The following is a 24,606-nucleotide window of genomic DNA, read 5'->3' as shown; positions in this document are numbered from 1 at the left end:
TAAACCTGGAACAAAAGGTTTTGAAGTTACTGACAAAGGGCAGCAGTAATAACATTATGGACTTATAGTAGGCAGATAAGGAATATCTGTAAGAAGAAATGTATTTTAATTTATAACTATTTGTGCTCTTCAGTTACTTTCAAATAATTTGGTAGAGATGTTATGTGTTCCTATTTACAGGAAAATCTTTATGTAGTCTAAGTCAATAAGGCTTTTGACAGAGGGTTCAATAGCAAATGACATTTGAAAAAATGTTTTAAGGTTGCATGTGTGAAGCAACAAGTTAGGGATCTATCTACTTGCAATTTTTCATCTTGGGAATGTATGTCAGAACGCAATGCAGTAATGATTTTCTATATTTTTCCTATGTCAGAATTTCAGAGAGTGAAGAAATTGAGTTATTTATAGACTTCTCCATAATTATATATTTGATCCCTTTTCAAGGTTAAGAGAAAATGGGAGAAAATATATTGGGAAATTCTTATTAATCATGTTGGATTAGATTTATAGATACGCCTTTCATAACGGAACATCTTCCAGTCAGTATTTGAAATTGTTTTGTCCTAAAGTTATAGTAAAAGTGGCAAATACAAGGTTTTTAACTCAGTTTTCCCGCCACATGCACTACTTTGCTGGAATGTTGTAGTGTTATTTTTGGTGGTAGAAATAAAAGATGAACCCTCGTTTTTGATAGTGTCTCTTTCAATTGTGAGTTCTATCAATATAAATAAACCAGAGCATATAACATTTATGTGATCACTAAATACACCCACATTTCATTCTGGTTACACACGGACTAAAGCCACTGAGCACTGCAGAGAGATTTGGAACCAAGATTTTTAGTTTAATAAGAAATGGGAAATTGATACATAGTCATGGGAAATATAATACCTAATACTTTATTATTTAGATACATATATTGGTAGTTGTATGATAACAGTATGTTCAAGTTTTGTGCAGAAAGAAAATTGACAGCTCTATCTATAATCCTATATTTATTTTCTGAACTGTACAGGTTTAGCCAGTTATTTGAGCCAGTTATTGAGCCATTAACTTTTTTAACCTTTGCAATTATCAATAGTAAAAAATATTGTACCAACCACATGCTTTAACCAGAAAGCTCTGTGTGCTTTTTGTCCTCCATTGGGACAGAACCATGAAGGAAAATGAGCCACAAAGACTTCACAAGTGATTCATTGCTTCCATCAAAGCAATATGATTTTCAATTGTACTTTCATTTGTCTTTTCCCTGACAGGAGGCATTGTTGATAAGGACCTTCGTCACTACCTCAATCTACGGTTCCAGAAAGGTTCAGTGGACCATGAGCTCCAGCAGATCATAAGAGACAATCTCTACCTCCGCACCGTGCCATGTAAGTAGGGTGGAGATGGACAAACCTCCTTTTTAGTGCCAATAGGCTGTCTGGGTGGGTACTGCTGAGGCCCTTGGCAGTGCCTGAGGAGGTGGTCTGTGGATAAAACAGTCTTCCTGTAAATAGATTTGTGGCTTGCTTCCAGTCTTCTACATTACTGCTGAGAAATTCAGCTGTGCAATGCTGATGTTTTCGTGGTGTTTTCAGAGCTGTAATTTCATCGAGTCTGTCTCTAGAATAATAATAATCTTATTTCTTCTGTGGTCTCAGAAAGCACAAATTTAAAGAGAAAAAAAACCACTTTTCTGGGCTGGTTCAGTGGATGTCCAACAGAGAGAGTTTGATCTGCCTCAAGTTTCACATATCCATTGTGTAACAATGCTATTGGGTTTAGAAAGCAATAGGGCAACAGAAGAAATGTACAAACTAGATTTTGTTTGATGCAACAGGCATGGCAATGAAAGTTTGTACTGTCTTGCAAATGTGTTTGTTGCCACATAAATCAATATTCAAAATATTCTAAAACCTCTGAAATAGTTTTGTTGTATTGACCATATTCAGCTACTTCAACAGTAGACATGAAATTAAGCAGAGTCATGCAAGCCATGCCTGACTGTCAGGGCCATGCCTTTCAGAACAGATCTGCTTGGCTGACAGACAATATATCATTTAAAATGGACTGAAGTTCCATTATTCTTCCCTCATAAAATAATTGCTTAGCAGACATAAAATGGGTCTTCTGGTTTTGGCAAATAGGAGTGCACTTTTGAACTTACAGACTTGACACTGGAATGATAGGCAGAGAAAGGTGTGCTAAGTGGCTGTGCTATTTACATGGTAATGAGTGGGTATTCTGAAAGCTGAGTTGTTGTGGATGCTACTGTGTGTTTTTACTTTCATAATTTTAAAGAATGGAGTTTTGAAAAGATCCTCCTAAAAAATAAGTATAAATTCCTAATTTCTAATGTTCCATTTGCAACTGATCAGAAAGGAAAGTGGAGGAAAATTTTTAAAAATTATTACCTGTATACAGAAAACAAAAATGTTATATTTATGTGAGAGTTATGATGAATTAAGTTTGTCTGAAAATGCTGAGAAACATCACAGCTGAAGTGGAAATGCATGTACAAAAAAGTTTTGAGACTAAATCCCACTTCGGAGGATGTCTGGGAGCATCATTAGCCTAAGCATCTTTTTATTATAACCCCAGTCCATGCTCATTAGTGCCACAGGTTCAGGTTAAAGAAGGAAAACACAACAATATTGCAACTACTGCACACAAGTGTATGACAGACACTGTCAGCAATATGGGCACAATGAGTATTTTTTTTGAGGTTGTTTTGTTTACATTCAAGGCAATAATAAAGTAGTGTCAAGTAAAATATGGTACCCACAGAATCAAATTTGTCATTCAAAATGTAACACTACAACCACAAAGACTGCAATTTGAACCTATAAACAATATAACCTTTTCTTTTTGCTGTGGCTTCTCCATCTTCTGTGTTATTTTAGATTGTTAAATTATTAGTTCAGTATTCTATTATATAGTGAGCATTTTTTTCGAAGTAAAAACTACATTTTGAAATATACTATAGTGTTGCAGATGGCAGGTGCTGATTTGCCAGGTAAGTTGGCAAATATTCTAGGAGAGTGGAGGATTCTTTTCAGTAGTAGTGGTAGGAAAAAAAAACAACCAAAAAAACCTCCATAGTGCCTAATTGGTATATTTTCTTCAAATTTTTCTTGAAAATTCTATGAAAGTAATCCTTTTTCAAAGTGGGTATATTAAAAAAAGAGAAATTATCAAATGCAGACAGGATATTTCATTAGCTAAAGAATTTTTCATAATCAGTCAAATAAAAAGGACACCATCACACAGTTTGCAACCAAAATTTTCTCTAAATCCTAATTGTGGTGAAAATCTTTTTTTAATGCAGTTTTACTCTGTTCCCAGCATTCATGCCTAGGACAGAAAATATTTTCAACTATTTTCCTATTTTCATATAACTTCAATAATTTTTGAATTACAAACTTACCTTTCAAGGGTGTTGGTATTCACAATGTTCTGCTCTGGGCAGTATTTTATTTTTAAGCTCTGTACATAGTCTGAGAATACTGCTTGGTTGTCCTAGTATACAGTGGTAATGTTTAACTGCCTGTACCACTGCCCACAAGTTCACTTATGAGTGCACCTAACCATGAACTTATTACAAATCTGTCAACAGATACCAACACAGCAAAAGCAGCGCTCATTTTTGTCAAATTCTTGTGCAGAAAAATAGAGAGGGAAACCCAACTGCAGACAGCATAGACTTAATTTCCAATGACAAGGTTGTAACACAAAGAGGGGGGAAAAGGTTGAAAAATAGGTGGCAACATTTTCCTTTTAAAAATGCGTCCACAATCTTTGCTCTGTTACAGAGGCATAATTGCCAGTAAAACCATTAGAAGGTTTACAGAGAGTCCTTGACCTTGCATTTTTCTGTCCTTTGCTTTCTGTTCACACTGGCAGCACCAGCCCAGAGCAGTGGGGCGTGACCATGGGTTTCTCAGCCCTTTAGGTCAGACTAAGTCATCTTTCACTTGCATTTTATAAGTGAATATTCTCTATGAAACCAGGAAGCAGAGAGCTAATCCATACCTTTTCTAAATCAGGATAAGTCAACTCAAGTTAGACAACTCAACTGGGATTTACTAAAAACTAGGTAAAAGTTGGGCTTTGGACTCAACCCTGGCAGTGTCTAAAGCTGGCTGGAAAAGGCCTTATAGAACCAGCTCTAGTGGGAGGTGTCCCAGCCCATGGTAGGTAGGGAGTGTTGGGACTAGATGATCTTTAAGGACTTTCCAGTCCCTTAACATTCTATGACTCCAGGTAAGACTTTGAATTGTCTATTATACAAGTGTACATCCCTGTGTACACCAAAGAATAGATGGACCAGAATCATATGATGTGATGATAATGGATCGATTCTGCCCTCAGAAATTGTAGCCCCTGGGAATGGGATGACTTGGTTGGGTTTGTGATCCTTGTTTCTCTATTTTTGCTAATGCAGTGCCCCTTTCTACTAAATTAGAAATGACCATATAACCCTGAGAGTCAAATGCTGCCTTCCATAAGTGTCAGAGGTCTCAGTGCATATGAAATTGGTTTTCCCTGCCTTGCCAACAGGAATGATATGGATATGTCCCAGGGTAGGATGTACAGTTGTATTTGCAACAGTCAAGATGCAGCTGTTACCAAGGCACTTTTAGGGAAAGAAAAGTTCCTCATTTTCCAGTTTGAGAAGACCTAGGTGAAGTTTGTGTCATGCATTTTCTTCCCCTTTTCCTGATTGTAGAATTTTAGCACTTTTCATGTCCTAAACTTACTCCTGTAGATATTTAGGAGCACTACTGTGCACTACTATGTTTTACCATGCCTACAGAAAAATAGGCATGGTGAAACATGGTAGCTTTCAGCACTGTCTGACACTATCCATCCAAATCTAGGGATTTGGAGAACAGCCACAAAACACGTGTAAGGCTCTGAATGCTATAGGCAGACAACACCTTGGTCATGCTGCATCTTGTGCTTGGTAGTGCTCTCAGCGAACTGCAGTTGCCATGTGGGCAAGCAGCTTCCCAGTCTTCACTATTGTGAGAAGAGGTGGCTCTAGCACTGTGTCATCTCAGGAATTAAGCTTTGAGGAGAGTAAATCACAGGAAAGCAGTTTTGGTAGTGACATTCATGGCCAGACCTATCTCCTTTGATATGTCCTTTCCGGCAATTGCAAATTCCATTTTCTTTAAGAGCTGGCAAAACAGGGTAGCTGTGGTTGAAAACAGAATCAGTGTATGCTTCCTTTCCAGACAGGGAATGTGAAATGATAGTGGAAAACATTGTGATTTAACAGCACTGTAAAAAGTCAAGGACAAGTTGATTCATAAAAGTAACAAATCATCCATTAATTGGAAGAGAAGCTCATTGATTTCCTCTGGAATATAACTTCAGATTGACAGTAGCTCAGATGGTCTATCCTGCTGGAGGATGTAGGAGGATGCTGCCCAGGAATGCTTTCTTCACAGTAAAAATGGGGAAAAAATAGCCTTAAAAACATGATGGGGATGAGGAAGCTTCCTCCCCAGTTTTTCAGTTTAGACAAAAAAGGAATTATGTAAGAATAGAGAGGACTGGGTATATGGCTCAGCCTTACAGTTCTTCGATATTGCAGTGTTACCATTAGCACAGAAATTGGAGGAAGGACGTTTTATTTAAGACATTTATCAGCAGCATAGGAAAAAAGTTAAGTTTGTAACTGAGCCACGTGTTGTATGTGAGTGACCGGGGGCAAGAAATGGAATCATTATGGGCAGCAGTTTCCCACATACCAAATTATGATAACAAATCCTCCATTTTCTCAGCTTTCCTGTCAATGTCATGGGTGCTCTGTGTTAGGTGAATACAATTAACACTGCACTGCAAATATGACACCTATGAACACTTAATAAGTTACTTCCACTGTGACTTATTTTTTTCCATCTTTTGTGAATATTTAGATTCAGGTTATTTTGAGTCAACATAAATGAGTCTATTTTTCAAAAATAGTTTTGTTCTATTGTATTTTAGTTTACTCTGGTCTATATATAAGTTTAACCCTCATGCTGCAATGTTATCTGTGTACTGTTGAAATGTTATATCTTACAGCATGTTTATGTTTGTTGTCTGGTCATCTTCCCAGAAGAAAAAGTACATGCAGTGATGCTTTTTTTTTTCCTGGGTGTTGATTTTATTTATCATATATAGTAAAAGTAGAGTCATTAGCTTATACTTTGGTGGTACTAAAGTCAATAAAATATGTTTATACTTGAAGCTGCAGGGGAATTCACACTTTCAAACCTGAAGGAATCTCCATCTGCAAAACAATGCAAAACAAACAATGTCATTTCCTTTGTCAGAGAAGTGCAAACCTTATTGGCAAACCCTAGTCGTTTATAATTTACTTTATGGGTACCAATCAGAAATAAAGAACTTCTGGGAGTGTGTAAGACTTTCCTTTCCTGATGATAGGTGTTATCATAGTTTTTATTTCTTCTGTTACCTTTTATTTGGTCACAATAATTAGTAAATACTAAATTAAATTCACCTTACATACTTAGGTTTTCATATGAGGCTTCTAATTTCCAAGCTGAGAAAAGAATTGCAGAATTCAAGTAGGCAATAATTCTGTATTGGTTTAGGGCACCCAACTCATAAGTTCTCTGTGCATAGTTCTGCTGCTCTGGATAAGGTTGTGAGCTATACCTGACTAATCCATATTTGGACAAATATTCAGCCTTTCCAATCTTTTCTGAAAAATGCTTTTTTTCTTCTTCTAAAAAGTGTATAGCCAAGAAAATTGAAATGGAAATGTGTGAAACAGACTTTCCAATGGTATAATATTTTTCTTACAAGTTTGTTCATGTCAAAAGTATCTTACAAGAGGTACTGTCAGTGAAAGAGCTGCCAGTTTGACGTCATATGGAGCTATTGCTAGGATAAAATAACCTGTGCTTAGCATACCGTACTGCCAAGAAATGTCTTCATCCCTGGAAATAACAGTACCTAGCTTTAATGACTACATTATTTTTCCAGTGTTAGCTGTTGCTTAGACTTTGATGGTTCAGAACAGAGCAATGCAGGGCTCTTAACAACGTTCTTGTTGTGTATCTCATGGAGCACATCTCCAAAGTGTACTTAAAGTGAAGCCATTGGCATCTCAAGCAAACTCAGGTAATTATGTGAGACAAGGGCCCCACTGTGCTGCTTGCAGAACAGCCACATGTACCAGAAGATGAGAGAGTTGTCACTGCTTCCAACAACAGACAGCCTAAATAGAAGAGGAAAAGAGCAGCTGAAAAAAACACAGAGCACCAACAATGCCTAAAATGTCCTGCATGAGGTGGAGTGGTGGTTAAACTGTTGCCTGTGGAGTTTGCTTTGTTTTCCACTGCTGCATTCAGTATTCCTAATTACCCACTGAAAATGCACTTGGGACAATGACCTGTTCTTCTGAGGGCACTGAGAAATCCTGGTCAAAAGAATTTAGCTTATACATCTTTGTATTGAGTTTTCATCTTATTTTATGAGACTTTTTTTTCTGTTTCAGAGCATGGTAATAAAAGTTGGAGTCAGCTTCTTCTCCATCAGTTTGTACAAAGCATTGCCTCTGCACAGAGCATCTTTGGGCTGCAGGCACTGCATTGCCTTCAGCAGGAAGTAGATAAAAATAAAGCCAGGGGAAAAAAAATTAAAATTTATTTATCAAGGTGAACCCCAATTTTAATTAAGGTCTTAATTAGGATCAACAGATGTCCAGACTATATCTACAAATAACACTGATGGAAAATACTACACTGTCTGTTAGTCATGAGAGAGAAAATGTACATAGTTTCTGTCTTTTTTCCTCAGAAATTTCTCAGTTCTACATATTGGGGACATCAGCTTTTAGGTATTCAGTGACTAAGTACTCACGTTAAAATAACATGTATGCAAAGAAAATAAATACAGTTCAAGAAGGGGGGAAGGAATGTGTCTGGTGTGGTAGAACTGTAGTAGGAAGTGAGGACAGTTGAAATATATTTAAGAGGAGTAGTTGTGTACCACTTCTGATATTGTAATTTTAATGTTCCATGAAGGTTGTATGAAGACATTAGGATGCTTTCATTGGCTGTACAGTTACAGCAGTTCTGTTTCTCAGAGATTTTTGTGCCCAAATCACATCTACAAACACTGAGGCTGATAATTCTGTCCCCTACTCCCATTCTTCCCTCCTTTATTCCCTCCTTTCTGCTCTTTTAAGTATCATGCTTTTCTCCCACTTTAAAAACCAAATCATCCAAAATCAGTAATTTTTTTTTTAAACAGTGCCAGTATAAATTATTTTTCTAACAGGTAATCTGATCTCCTGCCAACTGGAAAGTTGATACAATATCACTAAGGTCACTAAAGGTTTAGCAGTGAAAAAAAGGATAAGAAAATGCTCTGAAATTGCAAACCCAATCTTTCTAAAGCTGCTTTCCTACAAAAGTTTATCACATATTATCACATATCTTCCTTCACTGATGTTACCTGGCATGTGATTTAAAGACTGATGCCAAGTATCTCAGGTTGCTCATCACATCTGTCTGGGGTTATTTATATGTGATGTAATACATGCATAACTCCAGATGAGAGTTTAGTTTTTGCTGGTTGTCCCCAGGAATCAATAAGTGTTTATGTAAGCTCTGGGGAGGCTCTCTAGTGTTGCAAAATGGGTTCTCTAATTCCTGTGATACCAAAAGGATAAAGGATACTGGTATTTTTAAATGAGTTTTGATGATAGCCCTAATTTTATTGATTATTTACAGCAAACTGGAAGGGCAGTAGCATGAATCTGGTGAAGTACCTTGCCTCAGCAGAACTAGAATAACAAAGAATAGAAGAGGCCACAAATAACTTATTTCACAAGTACAAGTCATAGTTCTTGAACAGCCTAAAGCAGCTGGAAGTTTGTATCTCCCTATGACTGTAGGGTTTTCAAGCCTGAAGATCTTAGATACACTACTGACCTTTCACCTTAAATAAACAAAGTATCTTTGAAATTTAAGAATTACAAATGTGATGAACTGAATTTGCAGCATTGTTGAATGTAAGCTTCCTATGATTTCTAAAGTATTTTTTTTTCCTATATCATCTTTCCAAACTGCCTTTTGATGTTAAAAGTTTTTAAAATGTATCCTCTAGGTAAATTTAGCCTCCATCTGCATGCAGTCAAATAGGTCAAAAATTGATTTTTTTTCCCTAAGGTAAGCTGAGATACTCTAAATATCTGTGTTTTCTCTCAGTCTGGATAAGATAAACTGTCAGAGAAAGTTGGATAATCTTTACTTGGTGATTTTTAACTGAAGAACAACCGAACAGTGAACATGGAACACCAAAAACTGTCCTTAGAAATTCAGAACAATACCAACAAACAAAAGAGTTGTGGAAAAGAATCAATATTCTAAACTGAATGACCAGTTAAACTATTAAATCTGTATTTGCATCATTGAACAAAAAGGTCCAATATCAGTTTTGGGAGGATGGGCTTCTTTTGATTTTTTTCTCTTCTGGAGCTTTCATCTACAACCATAAGAAAAAGCAAATGTAGATCATCTGGTGCCTAATGAGAAATTCATGTGCATTCATAAGCATTGGCCAAGTTTACCAAAAATCCAGCTTCTCACATTGATGTCTCTGAAGTGCACCTGCAGCTCAGCAGTCTCCTGACAGCAGCTGGAGCCCAGGTCCTTCCTGGCTTGTTTGGACACCCTGCTCTGTGCCCACTCCCTTAATTCAAAAAGGTCACTAACTACATTCATGACACTATATGACTAGATATTTTTTTTCAAGAATTAAGATTTTCCCACACAGATGAAGGCACAACTTTCTGCATATTTTCTGTTTCTTAAAAAAAGGAAAGAATTTCAACCTTCTGTGCATGATAAGCTCAGGTCAATGGACAAGTGTCTCTATTGGCATCATGTTTTAGATTCAAAAGTACCCTGGCTAGAATAAATCCTTTCAGAAGAAAAAATATTAGAGAATGAAGATTACAGAGGTGCTGTAACACCTGAAGATGTGCTTAAGACCTGAAGAGTGAATAAAACTTTGGTTTCATCAATAGGGGTGAGATTAATTTGTAATTTACTGGCTGAAAAACTGTTATAAGGAAACTACTTTTCTGCAAGTCCTTTTCTTTTTATTTTTCTGTACCCTGAGGATACTACTGTCCTGGTTTTGACCCATGACAGTTTGTCAAAATTTTATATTTCTGCTTTATCTCCAGGTTTTGATTCTACCTAATGCATTTTTCTTTTTCTAATGTATTACTGTTATTAACATATCAACCTCTTGACTAGCAATCAATCTATTATGGATTATTCAAATAATTCTGTCAAATTTATTCCATTGAGTCTGAATAGAGAAACTTTCATACTGTGGAGATGGCAGAAATATATTTTGGTTAGAAAAAAATAATTAGAAAAATGCAGAGGTTCCAGATCTCTACATTTCAAATGAAAGCAAGGATCTGGATTTAAATGCAGAACAGTGTTGTAATTTTAGCTTTTAAATTCTTTTCTTTGAATTTTAAAAGCTTTCATGGACATATATTACAGGGTCTAGAAAACACTATGCTTTTCAGTTAAGAGACCAGATTTTCTTAGTAAATTACAGATTTTCACAGTAAATTACATTTGCTATTATTATTTACTATTTTATTAATGTTTCTTTGTTGAAACTAATCACCAATACCTGTTATACATTGCTAAGATATTTTCACATTGCTCACAAAAATAGTGGATCATTTCATATGTAGGAAAGCACAAAATTCACTCTAGGCTGCTGAAGGTGCAGTCTCCACATGTGTTGTAGTGACCTTTAGCTAGTGACAAAATGCAAACCAGCACTCACTTTAACTTAACTGGAATTTCTGATTCCTGTTTTTGATTTTGACTGGTTATTGAGCTTTCTTTTTCAATGTGTTATTGCTATGTATGATTTCTTCAACTCATGTTGGTACTGACTTGAGTAGATGCTTCACCAGTTATTTCATTTGGCGTTTTTTAATACAGAGAAACCCCAAAATGTCTATTTTTTCTTAAAGCTTTAAATCAAAACCATTATACCCCTTCTTGCAAAAATGGATTTTTTTCCTGCAGAAGAATCTGTGGAGCCCTTCCTGGTCACAGGTGTGTCAGAAGTCTTACAGTAAAGTTCTGCCCTGTTATGATTAATTCATTTCACAGAACACTTCATTTAATTGGGAAATGCACATTGCATTGTACTCCTTCTTGAAGAGCTCTTAGAACCCAGAGGACAGGCTATCATTCAATTATCTTTAATTCATTGGCAATTGTATGCTATGGGGGCACTCAAAATGGTGATTTGGCAAGACTTCCTGACATAAAAGTAGAAGTCACTTTTATATACAATATCCTCGTAGTAGCAGCATCTATAAAAAAATTCTCTTGTTCCCTTAGAGATGTCCTGCTTTGACTCTCACTAAGATGCTGAGCAGTTCTGAGCCTGTGCACGTGGTTGGCTCCAAATTTCTAAACCCAGCCTCACTCCCTGCTCGTGGTTTGGTGTGTGGCTCTGAGCCTGCCATAACTGGTCAGGGAAAGGGAGCTCATGACTGCAGGCTGTCGGTTTTACACAGGTTGCAGAAGGTGGCTTTAACCAGAGCTGAAGCTTAGGGCATGGACCTTTGTAACTTTTGTTCATACAATAAACAAAGCCTATTGCCAAATATACTTCAAGGTTTAAGCCCTCTAGATAAGCTAGTGCAGCTGCCTTCTCAAGAATTGGATAAAAATCTGGCTGGTTTCAAATTTCTCTTTCTCTTTTCTGAGTCTTGTGAGGACATGGTGAAAGGAACAGCTGAGTAGTGAGTCATTCTACTATCCAGGGTTTCATTCAAGGAATATGTAAAATATAAATTCCCCATCAATTACCAAAGATTATTCCCCCTTGTGTATCATGCAGAAGGAGGCTAGCTGTTTTATATATTATCTAATCTTTAGTTTATCTTTATGTACTTCAAAAATAATTCTTACTTCCTATAAAGCTTCAGAACTTGCCATGAGATCATTAGTCACTTTTATCTATACTGCAAATGCATCTCTACTTATATTAAGAATTGGGCACCAACAAACTATTATTTAAATACACAGTTAAAATTGCACTGAGTCAGAAACATGGCACTTGGAGCCAGAAACAATTTACTGTAAACTGTCAGAGAATAGTTGTTGTTCTGTTTTTCTACTTTATAATGCAATGTGCTGGAAGAAAGTGATGAATTTTGGAGAAAATCCTTTCTTTCATCATCTTCATAGAAAGAGAGCATCTAATCACTCCTTTCCTGTTGTTATCCTCAATTTGCTTTGCCCAGCTCTGGCATGTCTGGTAGGTTTTTGCAGGGAGCTTTAATTTTCAGAATCTTCAGAGTGAGAGACAGGGTCATTTCTGTCCTGGACCAGAACTGCTCAGTCTGAACTGGAGAAATCAAGTGGAAAAAAACCAGGATATTTCAGGGATTCAGTCTGGACCCTGCTCCCACTAGCTTTCACATTAAAAAAAAATATTAGAAGTCTGCATGGCACTGTGTTTCTAAGAGCATTTTTTTTCCTACACAGTCAAGGAAAGTAACCAAGCTGTAAGTTGGGAAATTTTTTTTCTGTTAATTCCTACTCTATTATATTCTTTTAAAATTCTGAAAAAGCAGCAAAGTCTAAAAGAAAAGAGAAGGCTTCTGCAAGATGCAATTATATTGTCTCTCTGTCCCTCTTTCTTAAACGTGGGAGATTGGAGCAATAATAATAAACATGAGAAAATGTTAGTTCTTCTATAATCCTCCATTAGCATCATAAAAGAAAATTCTGAATAAAGATTAAAGGTTTATTTTTGTAAAAGGCAAAGGCTTCCGATTTAAGTTCTCTCTTCTACAAAACAAGGAAGCTTGGAAGTTGAACATAAAGGAAAATGGAGAAGCAAAGCAGAAGGGATTGTTCAACAAGGGAAGGTGACAGAATCTGCACAGGGATGGGACAGCCCTGGATGTACAGAGAGACTGGGGAACGAGATGATGGAAAGCAGTGCCACAGAAAGGGACCCGGGGTCCTGGTTGATGCAAAGTTAAACCTGAGCCAGCTCATTAGTCAGTGCACTCTTCTAATGGTAATTTTCACTGAGTTTGGAAACATGGAGGGTTGCTGAGGGCGTGTGTTTAACTGTGTTATGGCCAGAGGCCAGATCATGCTCTCTGGCTCAGGCAAGAGCTTCCTGAGGATCACTGCTTTGTTGCCATTGTTAAGGACTCATTGTGTCATAAACTGCAATGTAAAGTGCAATAACTGGGATTTTTTCTCTGCTTTGCAAATATTCTTGCTCATAAACTATTACCAAAGACTAGGCAGAAGTTTTAAAAGTTTTAAAAGGATAATGATGGATTTGCAGAGACAGTAAACTGACCAAACAATGCACGTCCTATCCTCCCATGGAGTGGAACCTCACAGGTCTCAGGGTACATGGCACAGGTTCAGACAATGAGGAATTCATCTGTGAGGCCATTTGGGTGGTGGAGGGAATACCAAAGATAACTGAAGGTAAATTTGTAAATGTTTGTGTGATAAATTTAAAACTTTCTATGGTTTCCTGCCTTTTGTTAATACTCAGTCTGAAACCAGGTCATTGGTTTAGACTGAAGATCATCTTAAATCCATTTGAAAATGTACATGAGTTCAAAAGAAAAGGCTTGCATTTCATTTCTTGATAACTTTTCTGATGTGGTTACTATTTTTTACCCATTTCTGCTCAGGCCAATCTTAAGGGAAGGAAGAAGTCTACTACCTTAGCTTGGCTCTGAAAATAAACTGTAAGTCACCTGAGGGATGACTTTAACCCACTGGTTAAGAACAAGGAAAAAAGCACAGGAAGTGTACAGAGAAACAGTCATAACTTGGAGAACAATTTTTACTGTTTAAATGAAATATCATCATGAACTTTCATTGAGTTGAAGTGAGAATTAATTTCATTCTCTATGTCTCTTGTAGAATTTTGTTGAATTACAAGCCTTAGCTTTCTGCAGGTTAGAAAATAATGCACCTCTTCCCCAGATAATACAGTGAGGTTTGTAGCTGCTTAGTTTTCTTTCATTATATGATTTCATGTGGGCCCTATAAAGACGTGATCTGCACAACACTAACAATCTTTCAAAGCTAAAGCTTGACCAAATCAATGTCTCCAGGTCCATTAAACGCAAGCACAAAGCACATCACGCTCCTGGACAGAAGGATTAATAAGGGTGTAAGAGTACACAGAAGTAAGAAAACAGTGAATACAGAAACTAGACTTGACCTGATTATTCCAGAAGTCATTCACAGGAGGGTCTGAAGTGCTCTGGCTCTGTGTTCTTCCACTCCACTTTTATTCTGGGGCAGATCATGGCACAAAATAGAAAATATCTTCCTGTTATGTGGTCCAGCAGAGGTATTTTAAATGGGTTCACAGAAACAGTTCCTCATTTATTGCCATATCAGTGCAGAATGGGAAGAGAAGGGGATTATAGTGAGAGAGGGGAACATTTAAAATATGTAGGTCCGTTTTTTTGTTCAAACCATGTATGTACCTCACTGTGCAGAGCTGCTCTGTTCCCCGTGGCTGTGTACTGTCCCTGTTCAGGCAGGATTGTGCACTGCTGCAGCATGTGACAGACAGGGAAATCTGTCTCCATGCAATACTCCATATGGTGCTGTAGTCTCCCTTCATGTCCCAGTTCTCCTTTCTTACCCCAAAGAGACATCAGAGAAAATGTGGGAACACAATTTCCTGGGCCAGTATGGAGTGTCCTCATCAACAGTGCACAGTGCTAAGCATTTCAAGGTGATGGCTGTGTCTGTGCCAGAAAAAACAGATGGAGATGAATGGAAAATAGTGACCCTCTGGCTGGTGGGAAGGGATTTCTTTCCCTGCACCTCCACTTATAAAAACCTATGATGTAGTTAAATGTTCCATTTGCATCTCCACTACTCCATCCATCTCGTACAGAAGTGTACTTACAAGCTTATTTACCAATGGCATGTCCTTCCAATTTTTAGATAGGAAAACTGATTCTGCAGTTTTTATATAACTGATATAGCTTAATTTTCACTTCTGGAGGCTGAAGAATGCCACAACAACTTGGCAAATATTATTCTGCAGTATTATATTATATACAGTATTATACAGAGCAATATTCAATATATGTCTCTTAGCACACATAGATTTTTTTGAAGTAGTTTTGGGGATTGAGGTGGGTTTTATTTTGGTTTTTTTGGGTGGTTTTTTGGTTTTGGGTTTGTTTGTTTAATGTTTTGCAATTTTGTTGCGGTTGTCTATTTTGGTATAGTTTAGGGTTTTGTTTGGTTTATTTTTTTTTTCTTTTATTCTGGGGTTGTTTTTTTTTTTTCATGTTCTATGTAGAATTATTTAAAATATTATGAGTCAGAGTTTTGGTTTTCTTCTCATTGTCCTTGCCAGATTTGGGATTCTGGCCCACTGCTTTTGTTAAATCTGGGCCATATATTACTCGTCCTTCTAAAAAGCTTGAGCAGAAGAAAACAGTCAGAGCTGTAAAGTGTGGAAGAGAGTAGCAGTAGAGTTCACCCTCACCTTCCCCTTACCCTCCAGCTCCTCAATAAGTTCTGCAGTAGCACAGGAGAGAGATGATAATTGATATTGATATTGATAATCAATCAACTCTCACTTCATGGCCAGAAGCACATGAGCATGACTTGCCTGTTCATTCTCTGCAGGCACCAGTGCCATTCTGCTGAGAATCTCAGCTTGTTTGCTGTCCACAGAGGCAAGGGTTTGGTTGTCTAAATGTCACTGCAGACAGAAATGCTGCAATAATACTGTTGATTGTGTAGAATCGTGCTATCATGTATTGTGCATGGCTAACACTTGAATGATAGGTCAGGATCTGTAAGATATTTCAGATGAGTAACACCAGAAAAGTAAAAATAATTATTATTAGAACAGTTAGGTGATTTTACAAAGCAGCCTATATTACATGAATGCAAATAAAAGGGATTGGCAATCAGATAAACCCCTTCTTAGCTTCTTAATATTTTTTCTGTTTCATCTGTTTTATTTTTTTCTCCTAAATTGTATTACTCAAGTGAAAATTCAGTGCATGACAACTAAAGTGTGCCTAACAATTCTACTTCTTTTTAAAAAGGCTGAATTTCTTATTTATCCCCTGGTGCTTCAATCTATGAAAATTAATTATGATATATGCTGTTCCCTGTTGGTACTGCCTGGAGTTATGCAGTTGTTGTATTCCTGCACATTGGGACAATGCAATGCCTGCAGGGATTGCAGATGGGAAGGGATCCCTGTGCTCTTGGGGGCCACCACAGCACCTTGGAAGCCAAGGTCTCAAGTGTAGTGCTCACAAAGACTTGGGGGGACTTGGGAGGGTCAGAAGCTGTGCCTTACTGATGTAACAGCTGAGTCAGGTCTGCAGGTAGAACTCTTCTCATCCTCTTCTGCAACTTATTTTGTACAATGAATTTTAAGTTATTACTCCTAAGATTTTCCACTTGTCTGAATACACACCAGCCACAATTTCTCTGCTGCTGTCAATCAGTTTAACTTCATTACTGTTGAGGATTTTTACAAATTAGCACAGTTTCAGGCTTGAACCTTGTTATGATAGCCAGGAAACATCAAGTTCCTTTTCCAAATGATTACTGAATGCTAACAGCTCTCTGGGTGTTACTGATGTAGATTGGCACAACTAGATTTGTTCAATGTTGAGCTAAATATGTTCCTGAAATTTTGAAATAATTAAAGTTTTGTAGCATTTTCCTGCAGAGACTTGTAAATTGTTTTGTTCTCCTGAATTACAAAAGAAATGAGCTAAAAGTTTAATCATAGAACTGTAAAAGGTTGCAAATCTAAAAAGCAGGACCAGCTTTATTGTTTTCTTAAAATAATGTAGTTATTGCCATTTGCATAGTTTAAAAACAAACAAACAAAAGCCCAAAAGCCAGTGCTTACCCTAAGATTTAAATTAAGAGAACTGTTTTCATTCATTTTTGTTTTTCAAATAATTCACTTTGCAGGCTAATTTTGCAGCATGGTGCAGATTGTCATAATTGCTGCCTTGGAAGGGACACCTTTGCCAGGGTCGTTTTTGTCACTTCTCCTTATTTATTTCTTTGACCTTTACCTCTGAGAATAAATGTCATGTTGTGGCTTAAGCACTATTATTCGCAATAGCATGCCTGAGTGCAGCTGTAATTCAGGATCTACCTATTTTTCCCTTTGCAAAATTGGTGCAGCCTTCACAGCTAAACCCAGGTGCTCTGATCACAATCAGGGGCAATTTGGAAACCTGAAATTGTGTGGTCTCATTTTCATAAAAATCATTTTGATGGGGCCATTTTTAGCCCACATGTGCTTCTGAAAACAGAAGCAGAGCAGGGGAGCCTGGGCCAGCACTGTTCACATGGACAAGGGATATCAATTTCCTTGAAAGGAAGAGCAGGAGATACTGCAGAAAAACAGTGGGGTTTTTTACACTGGGCTTTGCTGTTTTGTTGTTTGGGGGTTTTTTTCCTTCTTTTTTTAATGCTCATTCAGACTGGTTTTCTGCATAAGGACTAAGAACTAGGAAGGTGTGAGATGAGGCTGCTCAGTGATGATGGGCTCGGAGGGAGCAGCAGGGAAGATGGACAAGGGGAGCACAGGGCTCTCTGCAGTAAATGAGAATAAGGGGTTATATTTTTCACAGGGCTGATTGAAGTGGCAAAGCTGTGGGGAGAGTAATGTGACAGGATTATTAAAGATTTCATTATAATAGAAATAAGAAAGAACATGAATTAAAACTGCTAAACTGACATTTTCTAATTTTTAGTGCTGTGGTTTATAAGTGTAGTAATTTTCTTCTGTCATAAGCTACAGTGTATAGATAGTCATAAAACATTTTTTAATTTTTTTCCCTTGCAGAAAACAATAACATTTTAAGGGGGGGTTAAAAAAATTAGACTTTTATGTTTGTTTCTTTTTTCTTTTGTTTATTTTTATTTTACTGCTTCTGCTAAACAGTACTCTGCAAAAAAAAGTTTTCATGCTTGCTTTACTGTAAAAGAACTACAGCTCTCAGTAAATGTGAAGACTGAAACAGCCTCTTAATGGAAAACTCAGTATTGCTTTAAATATCAAAAGAAAAAAATTAGTTGGCTTACACAGAGAGACTTTCTTCCCATAAATTTGCAGTTTTACAAATTGTTAATTAGTCCTCTGCAATCATTCTGATGTTGGAGGGAAGAAAAATAATTAAATATATGTTGGCAGCTGCAGCTAAACCTTGAGTAATACAGAAAACAAAGATAAATAAACATTCTGAAAAAGCAAGAAAGCTTGCTAAGAGCATATCTAGCCCAGTGTTCATAAAATTGAGATTATGTTGTTTATTTACATCAGTTCTGTAAAGGTAATGTGAGTCATGAAATAATTAATAACATATAAGAGAACTTGTTCCTGATCTTTGTGTCAAGCAGGCATTTAGGTATCAGCTGGAAACACCAGAAGCATTCTTTAAAGAAATACAGTGGAGCTATGTCAAATGAGAATAGGAAAACTTAAATTTTTATGTGGAATTTACTCTTTTAATCCCAGACATTTCTCTGGGATTTCTCCTTAGCTCAGAAGCATTTGAGATGCATTCTCAGTGCTGGGGTAGCTCAGACATGCATTGCAGTGATATCCTTTTAAAAATGAGAGTAATTTTTGTCTCTCAGTGTAAACTGAGCTTTCAAGGAGTTTTCTCCAAGCAGCAGTACTGCCCAGTGTTTCTTACCAAGAAGTCCGTGGACTGTCCATTAGTCCAAATGTCCATCAGTCAGAAGGGCTCAGATATGTCCTGGTTCTTTATGGCTCATGTGAGGAACCAGGAATCACTCCAAACTCTGCAGGAGGGAAAGAAGTGGGACATAGGAGTTTTTTCCTTATGAGAATTGAGATAGTTTTGATTTACTGCAAATTGTTGCAGTAAAGAAGACTGCTGTTAGAAAAAAAAAAATCTGTATTTAGTTTATTGTATCTTTGTAGGCTTAAAACTTTCTAGATTGGCTAAATATTTACAACAAGATCAATTTTGAATCTTATTCACTCGTTGAACCTTTGGTTCTAATATAGGGGTTTCAGTGGTAAAAATTGCTAATTTCAAACTCTGTAACTCTGTTTCTGGTGATTGAAAATTAAAAGCCTTTGGGTTTTATGTTTCTTTTCAAAAATAATTTCTGTGTTGGTTACATTGTTACCTGCCATCAAGAACATTAATTTCTCAATAGTACTTTTGGGAAGACTTTACATTGGCACAAAGTGGATACTAACCCCTTCTTTCAAGTGCAAAAGAACTCCAGTTACATCAAGAAATGGACTTGACTACAGAAGCTATTCAGAAATTTTGCATTCTGTCTTATGAGAAAGTGGCAGCATTGCTTCTCAGTTACAACTGTGCATATTAAACCATTCTGTTAAATTTCTGTGTCTTTGAAGAGTAAATTTTGGATGTATTGTGGCATCCTAGAGTTTTCCTAAGAAAACCAATCTAGAAAATCAGCAATGTCACACCTATTTAATCTCATTGTAACTTTTATATTGACGATGATTTTATGATTTGAGATTTTAGAATTTCTCAATTATTACCAAAAATTCCCAAAAATAATGCCTCCATTTATTAAATTCTTTCAAAAGAAAACATTTTATATTTCTGTAAAAGTTATCCAAAGGGCCTTCTAATGGTCTTTAAACTGTGTGTGTCTTTCATATAGCTTCAGAAAGATACAGAGTTAGGGAGGAATTTCCAGACTATGTGTCTCTGTTATCACCCACCAATGGCAGTGACAACAATGGCAGTGACAGCGGCTATCATTGCAGATCTACATTTATGCATAGAAAGAATAGTGTAATCTCCCTTCTCACTTTCCAAAGTGGAACCTCCATATTATTGTCTTCTCATTTCCCTTATTCTCTTCTTTCTCTCCCTCAGATTTTTCCTCATTCTTGAAGGAGCCCCAGAGCATCCGTCTGTTTCTTTCTTTTTAAAGCAACTTCATTGCTTTAAGAGACATCCAGTCTAAGTCACAGTATAATCCTCTTGATGCAAGCAGGGCTAAAGGCTGCTTTGTTTTTCACCTGGTTATAAGCATTTCATGTTGATCTGTTTCTACACCTCACCTGAGGAATTAGTCTTTTTAGCTAATAAAAATTTTGTTCCGAGTCACACAACTAAGATGATGCAAACATCTAATGAGCAGATTTCCTTACAAAACTTCTCATCTATGTAAATGTTAATATAGGTGACATTTATTTATTACCAGCTTTGAACTTGTTATGGATACCATATTCACAGCCTGCCTTCTTAGTGTCACTAGCTTTACATATCAGACACTACTAGGACTTTTCTTTCTTTATATTTTGCTTACCACCACCATAATAATAATTTCCCTCAAAACATCATTTTGGGATTCCAGATCACAGTTAGCACTGCTTCCAACAGTACCAAAATATTTTTTTGGTCACATCCCATTAAATAGTGATGGGAACCCTAATGTTGTTTTGGTCTCACTTGTGGCCAACAAGGCTGCACCACTGTAGAGCTGTGGTTTTGCTTTGATCTATTTCTGAGTGTATTCCAAGCCATGCATTTGATCTATTCTGACATCTACCCTGGGAAAAAATGTTCTTTTCAACATTTATACACACAGGCCAAATAAGCATTTTAAACACAGATGTCTAGGTACATAAAGTCGGAGTTCCCTTCCAGAGTCACTATTCTGTTTATTCACCTCTTGCATTCATGATGCTAATTTCACTTTTCCTTTGTAAATTTGTATCTTTTCCTGCAGCTGGTATTTTAAAACCTTTGACAAAGGTAGTTTTTTCAAAAGTTAAAATCTTTTATACAACAAATCATCAAGGTAACTTAATTCACTTTGAAGTATAAATGAAGGAAACTGAATTACAATTGATTCTTCTTTAGGACATTTTTCTCTATGTTGAGGCTGGACACACAAAAGAAACCCTGCAGCAAAGGGGTCCCAGCGGTGCCTTACTTGTAGTGATTTTTGCATTCTACATTTTATATGGAACCTTTTGTATATATTATGTGAGTGATCTTCAACTGTTTCTAAGTTAATTCCAAAGGGGGCTGAAGGAAACCTAGGGAAAAGGAACGGAGCTGATGTTAAAAAACAGGCAAGAACTGAACTGCATGCAGATGAGAGCAGGCAGAGCTATTTTGTGGCTAATTCCTCAGATGAACAACTCCCCACCACTTCCCTGCCCCCAAGGAGGTGTAAAAAAAGGGAAAAAACATCACTAGTGCTGTTTTCCATTGACTCTTGTTCAGTGGAAAGTGAAACTGCCTGCAGTAGAAATTAATGGAGTTTGTCTGCTCTCACACACATCCACTCAAACTCCATGGCTCATACTTAACCCTTAACTTATTTTACATTTCTTTATAGCTCCCCAAATGCGATAAATTTACAAAGCTATAAAGCCAAAGGTAAACTCTCCCTTTAAGTCTGGCTTTTCTGAGATATGCTCTTGGCAGAGACATCCATTTTGAATGTCAGAAAACACCCTATAGCTAAAGAGACATTGACAAAATCTATTTGTCATATTCAAGTAAAAAGAAATTGTCACCCTTTTACCGTGAGGTAGAAATGAGCAGGGGAAAAAGCTGAGTTAAATATCTTATTGTATGCTAATGAAAGCCTGAGATTACAAGTATTTCAGTTATGACTCTGAGACATTTTTTTTCTTTCCTAGTGAAGATGTGAAGAACACATAGAAGCTGCTTCTGTCCAATCAAATCCCTTTTTTGTTCATACAGAACTCCTAACAAGACATTGACATTTATTACATCTTCCAAAGTCTACTGTATACAGCTGATCATAGAGATTACACTGCCAAAATTATAATTAATATAATCCTGACTTCTTCTGTGCATACTCTCATTTGCTGCTGCCATTTTCTTTGAGTAAATGAAAAGAGAATACTTGAAATAATTTAAATAATCTAAAGTTGTATACAGCTGGTTTTTATTAAGTGTTTGCCAGCCTGAGTAATGACATACTTTCTTTGGCATGTCACAATAAGGCTGTGGTAAAACATATACATTATGATTACATGAGTTAGTAACCAAGGAAACTAAATTGGTATTGTACCAGTGTCCTCTAGAACATATATAATTAAGAGCCTGTCAGGTTTTCTGAGAAATATCTCCACTGTCTCAGGACTTAACAACAGCCTTGCAAAATTCTGATATACAGACTGAAATGTATGAGGTGAGAGAGCAGGTGCTGTATCAGCTGTAACACACTTGTCTGTGTCTGAAAAGGTGTTCTTCAGCAGACTATATACACAATTTTTATATTTTTCAATGGCATTTTTGATGTCTTCTCAGTTGCTCACTGAAAGCAAATGCCTCAAAAATAAAGCCTCCATTAAAATTGAAGCCAAATATTTCACTGAAAACAGAAGATGTTGAAAACACTGAGTGACTTCCTGATGCACTGGGTGACTTCCTGATGGATAAGATTGTAGGATTAGAATTATTTTATACATTCTCTACATTAAGACCTTCATTCATTTCACCTAACCTTGGGTGAAAGCCAGTCAAGTTTTACATGAATCCTACTTGAATCTCAGTCCTTTGGGCACCTTTTGTCCAGACAGAAAGCAAAAGTATTGTGGGTAAGGTTAAATTGGATGTCTCTTCAAAGATCCTCAGAAAAAAATGATATCCACTTGAACATGTGAACCCAAATTAGACAGGGAGTGCCTTTTACCACTTTCATTTTAAATTGATGCCTTTTTTGTTTTGAAAGTTCTTTTAACTCCCCATTTTGGTTTAATCCAGCTACTGATCACCTTCCTCTTTAAGATAATTTTAAGAAAACAGCTGCTCAGATATTCCTAAGAGCCCTTGTTATCCAGCCAATTTTGCCAAGGGCAAAAAGTCCCCCACAGATATCCCCTTGTTAAGGTTCTATATTAACTGTGGACAGATGTGTAACAGTGAATGCTTCTATTTCTACCCATGGAGTTCTCAAATGTCATTGTCTTAGTTTTATGAACTCTTGAAATCTGGGGTTTTTTTTTTGTTTTTTTGGGGTTTTTGGCTTTTTTTTTTTTTTTTTTTTTTTTTTGCCATGCACTAGGGCTGTATCCTGACAGTACAGTTAAAACAGTGACTTAACACTTCCCTCAAAACAAGCAGTTGAAGCTTGACAGCTTCATAGTATTTCTTAAAATTTTAAAAGAGCACATACTGCAACTCAGAAATAGTTTGCTGTGAGCCACAAATAAAATATGCTCATAATAAGAAATCTGAGAGTCACTTTTCTCTGAGTGGAAAGAGTGGTGATTTCCCACCAATCTATGTTGCTCAGTAAGTTTGGGTAGTATGCAAAACTTCTCTTGTGCTAAGGAGAAAATTATCTGACATTGCATCTATTTATCAAACATATGGGTGCAGAAGAAGACTTCAGAGCACAGAAAAAGAAAACACAGCTTGGTCTCAACATGCCCATGTGTTTAAACAACAGCAAACTCTGCTTTATTTTCCTAATATTTTCAATGATCAAAAATGGTACCCTGGTATGAAATGGATTGTGCACTTACTGAACACACAGAATGCGCAGAGTCATTGGATCATAGCTCCTACACTGATGTGTGTGGAACATTGTTTTATTGTAAAGAACTCATTTGGTTTTGAGGTATTTAGACAATTGGGTCTATTATGAACTTTCTACTCTTTGTTAACTGACCATGATGGGAGCTGCACACCTGAAATCAAACACTACAGATCAGAATCAAGGTCACTTCTGGCATGCAGCAGAAACCAACACAAAAAAAAAAAAAAAAAGAAAAAAAAAAAGTGATTGTTATTTCCATACACTGTATTATAAAGATCCAGGCACTTAAATATTTCTCTATTTATCTGTCTGCATGCTCCACAGTTGCATGGAAATAATATGTCACAGCACAAAAATTGTATCATAAAATCATTCTGAAACCTCCTCCAAGCTGTTGTCATGGCAAAGGAATCTAATGAGAATGCTTTTAATTCGATGATGTTTCAGTGGGCCTTAAAAAATGTGAGTTAGAGCCAGATAGGAAATGTTTGTGAGTGAATTACAACCTGGCATTGTCTCTGTGTATTTTAGATACTGTTTTTCATCATACCCCAGTACTAGGAATACTGGAGGGTGAGATCCTTCTGCTTTATACATTGTCAAGGTAATTGCTGGACAACTTGCAGTGTAATAGTGGTGAGGAAGGAATCACTCCTTTGATATCCCCCAGTCCTTATATAGTGTGTGGAAAATGTCACCACACTGGGAGGCTTATTCTTTCCATCTCTGAACCTGAGGGATGTAAAATTATCCTTGTTTGGACTCTTTTATGGCACAACTGCAAGAATTTGAAATTACTTCTGCTTATGATTTCTATTTAGGAACAATTTCAAGATAATGTCCTTGGAAAAAAAGTAAAGAGCATTAATTTTCTCTGTAATTTTCACTCTTTCTAAGGAAGAAAATAAAGAGATGATTGGTCATTCATCTGTTCGGTGTGGCGGCTGGCATCTCTGTGCCAGCAAACACAATTAGGGAACAGATTTATTATATGAAC

The 24,606-nt window shown here is 36.7% G+C and overlaps 1 protein-coding gene across 1 annotated transcript in view; it reads left to right on the top strand.

The window, feature by feature from the left end:
* Nucleotides 1-24,606, top strand: part of MAGI2 (membrane associated guanylate kinase, WW and PDZ domain containing 2) — a 704,016-nt gene that overhangs the window by 213,054 nt on the left and 466,356 nt on the right. The window contains exon 2 of the mRNA XM_058806060.1: nt 1,257-1,373. Within this exon, the coding sequence (XP_058662043.1) occupies nt 1,257-1,373 (117 nt within the window). The remainder of the gene's footprint in view (nt 1-1,256; nt 1,374-24,606) is intronic.

Source organism: Ammospiza caudacuta, chromosome 5 (assembly GCF_027887145.1).
Source record: "Ammospiza caudacuta isolate bAmmCau1 chromosome 5, bAmmCau1.pri, whole genome shotgun sequence".
Taxonomy (NCBI): Eukaryota; Metazoa; Chordata; class Aves; order Passeriformes; family Passerellidae; genus Ammospiza; species Ammospiza caudacuta.
This window is presented reverse-complemented; position numbering and strand designations above follow the sequence as displayed.